General features: G+C 40.0%; 1 protein-coding gene across 1 annotated transcript; it reads right to left on the reverse strand.

Moving 5' to 3' along the window:
* Positions 1-8,154: 8,154 nt before the first annotated feature.
* On the reverse strand, positions 8,155-9,917 carry LOC142527688 (xyloglucan galactosyltransferase XLT2-like). Its single transcript, XM_075632578.1, has one exon. It carries the CDS (start codon positions 9,835-9,837, stop codon positions 8,356-8,358), a length of 1,482 nt encoding a protein of 493 aa, XP_075488693.1. The 5' UTR covers positions 9,838-9,917; the 3' UTR covers positions 8,155-8,355.
* Positions 9,918-10,920: the final 1,003 nt, after the last annotated feature.

Consider the following 10,920-nt stretch of genomic DNA (forward strand, 5'->3'; position numbering starts at 1 on the left):
ATTTATTTCTATCAATTGGTTTCATCTTTAGATTCTTGAGCAATCACTCAATCATTTTGCTCCCTTCGTTTAGTCTCTATTCTGCCATCAACCTTAGAACTTTCATAATTGTAGGAAATGGACGGACGACCTGTGAGAAACAACCGTAACCCTCGTTACAACAATCGTAACAACAACCGTAATGACGAAGATGCACAACAACCACCACAACCACCACCAGCAGTTGGCCTCAGTCAGGTGGACTTGATGGCAATAGCCACGATTGTGGCAACCACGCTACAAGGGTTAGTGAACCCTAATGCTAATCATCCACCGCCACGACCTCCAGCTCAGAATGGGACGAAACAGCAATATGAGGCTCTCCGAAGAGCAAGAGTCCCAAACTTCGATGGAAGCTCCGATCCTGAGGTCGGACAAAATTGGATGAAAGAGGTGGAGAATCATCTCCGACTACTTGAGGTTGCACAAGGGATCAAGGTAGATGTGATTACACCTTTTCTTGTGGATAAAGCAGCCAAATGGTGGGAAGGAGTCTCACCAGCTATGGTAAGGACGGGACCTATCACCTGGCAAAGGTTCCGAGAGGCATTTCTGAAGTAGTACTTCCCGACAGCAGTTCGAGTGCAGAAGCTGTCAGAATTTGAAAGCTTGGTTCAAGAACCAAACATGTCAGTTGTGGAATATTCATCCAAGTTCCACTCATTGGGAACTTACTCCCCAACCATCATGGGAGACGAGGCCTTGAAGATGCATCGCTTCAAGAAGGGATTGAACAGCCGTATTCAATCTGCCCTTGCTGTTATCGAGCCCAATAGTTTTGATGAATTGATGGGAGACGCCATTAGGGCTGAGAATGACAGCAAGAGGCGTGAAGGACGAGAACAAACTCAAACGTCCTCAGCCAAGACAGTACCAACCGGGCCAGCAATTCAAGAGGCCTAGGTTTTCTTGCAACAAATTTACCAGTGCTCCATCCAAAGGAACCACTTTTTCTCAATCAACCAAAGAAGGAGTCAAGTGCCAAACTTGCGGATTCACACACATTGGTGAATGTCGTAGGAATTCTGGAGCTTGTTTCCGTTGTGGAAAGACTGGACCATCGCATTGCTCAATGTCCTCTTCCAGATCCAAGGAATGGTATATCAGGAGGAACAACTCCAAACAAGCCTAAGGAAAACAAGACAAATGCTCGAGTTTATGCTCTTACTCAAGAAGAGGCTGACAACTCAAATGATGTCGTAGCAGGTATCATTATAATCAATGATATGCCTGCGTATGTGTTATTTGATTGTGGTGCTACACATTCATTCATGTCTAAGAGATTTGCCAAGAAGTTAGGAGCTAAGCCTGATAACTTAGAAGAACCATATAGAGTAGCAACTCCTGCAAATCGAATTTTAGAAACTCGCACTCTATATCGGGATATTAGTGTTCTCATAGAAGATCAGAATTTCAAGGCAAACCTGATTCAACTAAACATGGTGGAATTCGATGTAATTCTTGGAATGGATTGGTTAGCCAAGAATCATGCTTTAGTAGACTGTCATAGAAAGACGGTAACCATCCAAACTCCACGCCAAGAGAAACTTCTATTTCATGATAAGAAAAAAGAACGAAAGACTCTTCTTTCTGCTTCTCAAATTCGGAAAGCCATGAAAAGTGGAGAAGAAGTTTACCTAGCTATGTTAAGCGAGGTAAAGAAAGAAACCACACTTACCCTAGAAGAGATTTTGGTAGTACAAGAGTTTCCGGATGTATTTCTTGAAGAACTCCCTGGCGAACTTCCCGACCGCGAAGTGGAATTTGAGATTAATTTAGTGCCCAATGCTACACCAATCTCAAAAGCACCGTACCGAATGGCTCCGGCAGAGTTGAAAGAACTCAAAGAGCAACTTCAAGAATTGTTGGATAAGAAGCAAATCCGACCAAGCGCATCTCCGTGGGGAGCTCCTGTCCTATTTGTAAAGAAGAAGGACGGAAGCATGATAATGTGTATTGATTATAGAGAGCTGAATAAGATCACAATCAAAAATAAGTATCCACTTCAAAGGATAGATGACCTGTTTGACCAACTCAAAGGAGCTTCAGTCTTTTCCAAGCTCGACTTAAGGTCAGGCTACCACCAACTGAAGGTCAAAACAGACGATATTCCGAAGACATCCTTCAGAACAAGATATGGACACTATGAGTTCATGGTAATGCCATTCGGGTTAAACAACGCTCCAGTAGTTCGGGTTAACCAACGCTCCAGTAGTATTCATGGATCTCATGAACAGGGTGTTCAAACCATTTCTTGACAAGTTTGTTGTGGTATTCATCGACGACATTTTAGTGTATTCGTCAAGTGAAGAAGACCACAAAGAACATCTTCGTCTCACCCTCCAGACGCTGAGAGAAAAGGAACTGTATGCCAAGTTCAAGAAATGCGAATTTTGGCTAGAGAGCGTCACATTCTTGGGACACATAATATCAGCAGCAGGAGTATCTATGGACCCTAAGAAAGTAGAGTCAATCTCAGATTGGCCTAGACCAAAGAATGTGACAGAAATTCGAAACTTCTTGGGATTAGCAGGCTATTACCGAAAATTTTTTAAGGATTCTCTTCAATAGCCATACCCCTCACCAAGCTCACACAGAAGAACTCTAAGTTTCAATGGAGTGAAAAATGTGAGCAAAGCTTCGAGACTTTGAAGAAGAAGCTTACCTCCACTCCGGTGTTGATATTGCCAACTGAAGGTAAAGACTTCACCATCTACAGTGATGCATCTAAAGGAGGTTTAGGATGTGTACTCATGCAAGAGGGAAGAGTGATTGCATACACATCAAGGCAGTTGAAGCCGTATGAACAAAATTACCCAACGCACGACCTTGAACTAGCTGCAGTGATATTCGCACTAAAAATTTGGAGACATTATCTTTATGGAGCCAAGTGCGAGATTTTCACCGATCATCAAAGTCTCAAGTATTTGTTCACTCAAAAAGAACTAAATATGAGAAAAAGACGGTGGATTGAACTCATGAAGGATTACGGCTTGACGATAAGCTACCATCCAGGCAAAGCCAACAAGGTAGCAGATGCTTTAAGTCGAAAGAATATATGTAAGGTGATCCTGACATCACTTTCAGCACAACCATGTCTTCGAGAGACAATCAAGATAAGTCAGGATAGAGATTCCGCTTTGGTGAAACTAAAATAGCAAGCTAAAGAAGGGAAATCACCAGATTTCGAGACGGATAACAAAAAAATCTTGTGGATGAAAGGACGATTGTGCGTACCAGACATTGATAACCTTCGACAAGTAGTAATTTATGAGGCACATAAGTCGAAATTTTCAGTCCATCCTGGTAGTACCAAGATGTATAGAGATTTGAAGAAAAATTTTGGTGCAGTGGAATGAAGAAAGACGTGGCAATGTTTGTTTCCAAGTGTCACGTGTGCCAGCAAGTCAAGGCAGAGCACCAAAGACCTGGAGGACTTCTGCAACCTCTAGAAATTCCAGAATGGAAATGGGAACATATCTCCATGGACTTTGTTGTCGGGTTACCAAAGTCTAGACAAAGTCATGACGGCATCTAGGTAATCGTAGATAGACTCACAAAATCTGCGCATTTCTTACCTGTCTGCATGAACTATAATTTGGACAAGCTAGCCACATTGTACATGAATGAGATCGTACGATTGCATGGAGTTCCAGCTAGCATACTATCAGACAGAGATCCTAGGTTTACCTCTCGATTTTGGAAGAAGCTTTCAACAATCTATGGGGACAAAAGTTACTCTTAGTACAGCATATCACCCTCAAACTGATGGCCAAACAGAGAGGACAGTTCAAACTCTAGAAGATATGCTGAGAGAATGTGCTATAGACTTCAGTGGTTATTGGAGCGAACATCTGTCCTTAATCGAGTTCGCGTACAATAATAGTTACCACAGCAGCATTAGAATGGCACCATACGAAGCTCTAGTATGGACGAAAGTGTCGATCACCACTGTATTGGGATGAGGTAGGGGAAAAAAGCCATTGTTGGACCCGAAATGATCCAAGAAACAGTGTATAAAATCGCTTTGATCAAGGCGAGATTAAAAGCTGCACAAGATCGACAGAAAAGCTGGGCTGACCAGAAAAGACGACCCGTGGAATTTGAAGTTGGAGAAAAGGTATATGTGAAAGTGTCACCCATGAAGGGTGTAATCCGATTCAATAAGGCTGGGAAACTGAATCCTAGATACGTCGGACCATTTGAAATTCTTGAGAAAGTGGAAACACTTGCTTACAGATTAGCACTTTCCCCTGATATGTCAAGGATCCATAATGTTTTCCTACGTGTCATAATTAAGAAGATATATTTCCGATCCAAGTCATATTCTTGACGTTGAACCACTGTTGGTTGAGGGCAATCTAAATGAAGAATTGAAATATGAAGAAATTCCGATTCGGATTGTCGATAACAAAGGCCAAGTACTGAGGCGACGAACTATTCCATATGTAAAAGTACAATGGTCCAATGACACCGAAAGAGAAGCTACTTGGGAGTTGGAAGAAAATATGCGAGCACAATACCCTTATCTCTTTGAGGATCGTGTATAGCCAAGTTTCGAGGACGAAACTTCTCGTAAGGAGGGAGGGATGTGAGAACCCGAATTTCCAGCATTTCAGCAGCAATGCAAAACTCCAGCAGAATTTAATATTTCCAGCAGCTAGCAATATTCAGTAGCAAAGGAAAATTCCAGCAGAAGCTAACAATTCCAGCATCAGCTAATATTTCAGAAGTTGATATTTTTCAGCAAATAGAATCCAACAGCAAAAGAACGAGATTCCAGCAGACAGTTACTAATTCAACTCACGACTTGTAACTGAAGCATTTAAAATGGAATAAAGACTGTTAAATGCAGATTATGGCCATTAATAGAGAGTCTAACAGTCAGATTTTGGCCTATAAATAACACCCTCAAGTCTCTGAATTGGTGTTACACAAATCTTGAGATTGTTACTTAAATTTTCGAGTTAAGAGAGTGCCTTGTTCGAGCTGTAAAATCCAGTAGCGAGCGCAACCAGATTTCCAGTAGACTTCAACCGAAACTCTAGCAAATTACTGTAAGTGAGCTTATATATAAGTATCTTGAAATCCGTTTGATAATTCTGTTTTTAAAGCACAGTTTCTGTATGTTTAATTTCTGATATATTATTTTGAAGCACTGAAACTCCCTAGTGAACTAGTGGTAGGAATATATATTCTGAACATTTCTGAATTCTGATTCTGATTCTGGCCTCACCCCTTAGAGGAGAGAACATATAGGGGACTGATATCAGTTTAGCCACGAAATTCACTAACGTGCTCAGTGCTTACTAATTCTGATTTCTGTTCTGAAACCCGTGATTCTGAATTCTGATTTCTGTTCTTAAAATACGAGTTTTTTGTATATTATTGTATTACTGTTTCTGTTGAAAACGATTTCGAAAACAGGGAGTTATTCCCGCCCCTGCTTACTGAGTGACAACCATATCACTCACCCACCAAACTCATCTCAGATAAGAATGAGGAAGAAAAGTTAGAAGAAGAAGAGCAAATTCAATTCTGGGGCTGGTGAAGAAGACCGTTTTTTATCAGTTCTAGTTTATGTTTATTCCTCTGCATTTGTTAAGACGTTGTTATATTTGGTTTTTCATTTCCGCTGTAAAACATTTGGCATTTCCGCTGTATCAGACATTGAATTATTCAGTAATTATGAATAAAAAGACTGGTTTCTGAATTTTGTACTTTTGAGGCTTGTTGTTGTCGAATGTAAATTTGAGAGCAACGCCGGTGTCAATCAACCCCCGTCCCGGGGCGTGACATATGAGATATGAATGATTTGGATATTTTTACGCTATCGTTTTATAGGTTGATGGTTGGCAGGAATCTACACATATTTCATACTTGATTTATTTTTAAACGTAAGCTTGGGGATTACGATTTGTTATGGATGTTTTAACCACAGTATTTTTCTTATTACTTGATTTCTTGTTAGTTGATTACGATTTGTTATGGAATCTACACATCTTTCATACTTGATTAACTGCAGCTTGGGCCACAATCGACTATGGGCTTCGAGTAGGCTGAGACGATCTCACGAATTTTTATCAATGAGACGAGTCAATTCTATCGATATTCACAATGAAAAATAAAAATATTAACATAAAAAAATAATATTTTTCTATGACGGCCTAATTCCTACCATCAGATTTACAAGCAGCAATGGAACGGGCACCGTTTATTTCACGGCAGTAGGGCAGCGTGCTGAGTTGTTGGGAGCATGCTTCATAGTGGGTAAGGAGGATGATTGCTGGGCTGATTTCTCAGTGAGAACTGGAGACATTAATTGTGAGTTTGTGGAAGAAATCGCAGGAAATCTGCGTGGGCAATTTGGAGATCTCTTTCGAATTTTGGTTGAATATGGATTCCCTTTCACTTCTGATGGTGGTGCACATGCTGATTTTCTTTTGCAAGATTTGGTTGATCGCAAACAACATACTTGGGGACCACAACCTTTTTCTGCCCTCGGAGGTTAATCGTCCCCGTCAAATACACTGGATTCGTAGCAATAAAGAACCTGCATATACCAATGCATTTTTTAGCTTTCAAACTGAGTGCATCAAGGCCATAGGTGAGCTGGATGGTATTGGTATATTTGATGTTCGTTGACTGCATTATTTTCTTTTATGGTGGCATGGCGTTTTTTACATTCTCTGTGAAGGGGTGAAGAGTACAAATTGGGTTAAGTCCGCTTAACATGGGGGAGCGTAAGCTGGGGCATGAGGGGAGAAGGGAAAATCACTTCCATTCTTGTGAAGCTATTTGTTGAGAAAGCCATTGGCCCGGTATCTTTTGAAGCCTTGAGTGATTGGGAGGGTCTGAATTTTTATATGAACATGCCAGCTTACTGTATGATTCGTCAGTCTAGTATTAAACCACAAAAGTTTGTCATTTGGATGGTTGTTAAAATATCAGAGTCAGCTTGTTATGTTTTTCCGGCAACTCGATATTTTGAAATTAATTGGTGTGTTGGTGGGAATGGGGCTATTAGAGGGCGAAGGAGAAAAAAATGAGTATGTTTTTAAGCTGGTACTGAAAGAACAGTGGATGCAAATTGATAAAACGAGCATAATAAGTATGGATAGGAGAGGGATATCAATTCAAGGCAGGAGAGGTAGACTCGCGACTAGAAACAGAATGCAGGGCTGGTATGATTAAGCTGGATAAATGCTCATTTGTAAGGAATGGGGTGGAATCTCGTGGAATTTCAGGGCTGCATGTTGTTGGAAGGTAGAAAAGTATCAGATGCCATCCTTGACGAGGGAAGAAATTGCATCTGGAAATTAATTTCTGAGGTGAAGAGTTTTGAGACTTATGCCTACATATTAACTGATGAAATCTACAATCTGCAGGGAATAACAACCTTTTGTTTGTTAATATTGGCGATATAAAACTTTCTGAAAATTTTGTGCTTAACGAGAAGAGAAGTCCTTATTGGGAGAATTCACTTGATAGGAATGATAGCACTCCAGATGCGAGCAAAGTGCGACCTAAATTTGTGGGTTCTAATGCTTGGAGATTTTTTCTACTTAAGCATCCATTGCAATGGATTAAAAGACAGCACAAACTAATGGGTGAAAGCCAAGTGACAGTAGGATTCGGGCAAATAGCTTAAGTTGTTGGCACCAATTATCTGAGAGCAGTGGCAGCAATGTATACACAGGGTTGAGAGATGCAAGCCCAAGAGACTCAAGCCTAGGAAGAATTTAGACACGGTTGCGTAGAATAAAGTGTGAGGAAGGAACCTCTCGGAACCTTATTTCCATTATAGTTCCTCATATTTTAGGTTATTTTCCTCTGTTATTTGCATTCATATTGTTGATAAACCGATATAAATTTGAAGTTGTAACAGTTTTTTATGCTATTATTCATTCATTTAAATGGGGCATTTCCTCGAATAGCAGTGTCAACAGGGGCGGCGCTATTTCTCCCACTGCTCCGATTATCTTGATTGCCTTTCAATTGATGATACTCTAGGCACTTTGTTTCTGGATAAGGGCATTCCAGAAGAAAGAATAGCGAAAAAGGCGCGTTACCTGGAAAGTATGGAAGATTTTTCCAAAGCTTTAGACAGAGACAAATCTGAACTGTTATTTTGCATTTGAAATGATGTTCCCTGTCATGAATTACAATTACAGCATTTTCACTAACAAATTAAACAGTATATACCCACAAATTTTCCAATGGAAGTATTTGTGTAGAGGTAAAGTCGCTAAAATCGAATCAAGTTCACCTCTGCATAGTAAAAATGAACCCAGAGAAATCCAAATCTCTGGTCTGTCATACTTTTACGCCATCTTTCTGTTGCTTAAACGTTGCCAAAACTTCATCCATGGTGATATCAAAAGCATCCTTAAATCTCCCCAAATTTGCATTAGACTTCGAATACAAAAACCTGGGCATAAATTCAATAATCTTCTCCCTCATCCTTTCCACATCTTCTGTATTATATTTTTCCAAAACATCCTTAATAATCGAACTCCTGTTTCTAACAAGGTTATTATCAATAAATACTGAGTAAGTCTTAGCTTCAACAGGCAAGAACCATTCGTACTGATTCTCAAAGCTTCCTCTCCAAAAATATACCGGGATTGCGCCAGCCAACATACAATCAAACGCTGATCTTCTTGTATATCCATCTCCTTTAGGTTGCAAGCAGAAAACTGAATCCAAGAATGCCTCAGTCATACCAAGTGCTCCATCGTAACAAGGTGTTATGGAACAGTCTACTAGTTTACACGAGCTCGAATCGTTTCTACATAACGACATCAATAAACCCCGAAAATCCTTCTTAAAAGTTTTACGTGTCCCGCCAACAAAAGAAAATAAGGTTGATCGTGTCCTAGCTCGTATAAAGTTTTGCCATGAATCGATATCGTATTCGGATCGAGGGTGGAAAGGTGTGGGATAAGGTACACTGATTTCTAGCGGATCCCATGGACTTCTTTCTACTGTTAAATGAAGAACATTCTTCATCAGTGGCATGTAAAGAAATCTTGATCCCCATTCGTTGTCATTGTCGGATAACCTTCGGAAGTCCCACGTTAATCGACCCATCATGATAAAATGATCAGACCCGTTGGATTTCTTCCACGGGGATTGATTCTTGATCCAGTTTAGCATCGCCGAGCTGTGGAAATCTCGATCCTCGGACTTATAATTTGACCATAGATGTTTTCCTACTGCGAGTCCCACGTAGAAAGGGATGTAAAACGCCGTAGCTTCCTCTTCATACATGGTTCTGCACTTGTAACTCATCATCCTATGATGGAATATGGGTTCTCCCGCGTACAAATCAGTCCAGTACCAAGCTGGGGTGAGATTGTAAGGAATAACACCCGACAATTCTGCGGCAGGGGGGCCGAATCCGTTGTTGGAGAGAGCGGTGCAGCGGGAGCTCCATGGGGCTAGTTCATGGCAGTTGTCCAGAAGGTCTTGGTTGAATAAGGATGGCATATGGTATACATATACTCTTCCGAATTCGCAGACATCGTCGTCATCGTGACGAGCCTGGGCCAAGGGGAGGGCAGTGTACACCGGCGAAGGTATAGAAGCCCGGTTGAGGAAGAATGATATGGTTACAATTTGTAAGAGGATTGCCGCCGTTAGCCATGCACAGTGATAGGAAGAGACAAAGTATTTGACAGAGTCGGCAGCGGTTTTGATTTCAGGAAACCTGGATTTGAGCCGGAGGTGGCGTTGGTGCAGCTGCTCCTCCTCCGCCGCCGCCGGCGTTGACTGTTTGCCTAAACTTGGCAGCATGGATCAATGTTGGCTTGGACTTAGGATGGAGAGTCCGAGAGAGAGAGACATTGGTATTATTCCTTTCGTTTGATCAAAGAAAGGGGGTATTTTATATTTATAGGTGTTTCAGTTTTGCAAGTTTCCAATTTCAACTAAAAAATGTCATGAAATAATCAAATTGCATACTGTTTCCATTTGTAACCAAATGAAAACAACATAATATCTGTTACTATTTAGTAAACTAATAAGAATAGGTCTCTTGTGAGATGGTCTCACGAATCTTTATCTGTGAAGTGGGTCAACCCTACTGATATTCACAATAAAAAGTAATACTCTTAGCATAAAAAGTAATATTTTTTCATGGATAATCTAAATAAGAGATCCGTCTCACAAAATAAGATCTGTGAGACCATTTCACACAAGTTTTTGTAAACTAACAATGCATATATAACATATATAAACTATAAGAGAGTGGCATGGGGAAAACACATTCTGGTCCCTATAATTCACAACTAAAAATTTTTATTCCTTACTTCTTGAGATAACAGTTTTAGTCTCTAAACTTAAAAAAAAACGTAAAAATAGTCCTTACCGCTAACTTTTGTTTAAAAAGAACAGCAGGAATCGTGTGATTGGTGCATAACACCAACTACATGGAGTAAACACAGAGACATCAACAAATAAGTTGTAAGGAATCCAATAAAGTTATAATGAGATTTTTAAATCAATCATATTTAAAATTTCTAAATAAATATAAGATAATTCAATTTGTGCACTCTGCCACCATCCTCTCCCTGATTCTCAAATAAGTTAAATTCCAAGTATGAGTCTTAGCATGAACATCACACATAACAAAATACAATGAAAACAATATCCAATAAAGAGAAGTAAATATCCAACACCACCAAAACAAAAATTATATCTTAATCCACCAATTCTTTTAAAATCCAAATCACGCAAAGTCATATTAAACCAATAAAGTCAACATAATTATCACATCCTCATAAATAAAAGAAACAATCATAACAAATATTTATATAATTAGACTTGTCCTTGGGATCACTACAGCAAGAAGTCGAATCGGCTTGAGAAGTAACATAT

The sequence above is a fragment of the Primulina tabacum genome, chromosome 15 (genome assembly GCF_025594145.1).
Source record: "Primulina tabacum isolate GXHZ01 chromosome 15, ASM2559414v2, whole genome shotgun sequence".
In the NCBI taxonomy this organism is placed as follows: domain Eukaryota; kingdom Viridiplantae; phylum Streptophyta; class Magnoliopsida; order Lamiales; family Gesneriaceae; genus Primulina; species Primulina tabacum.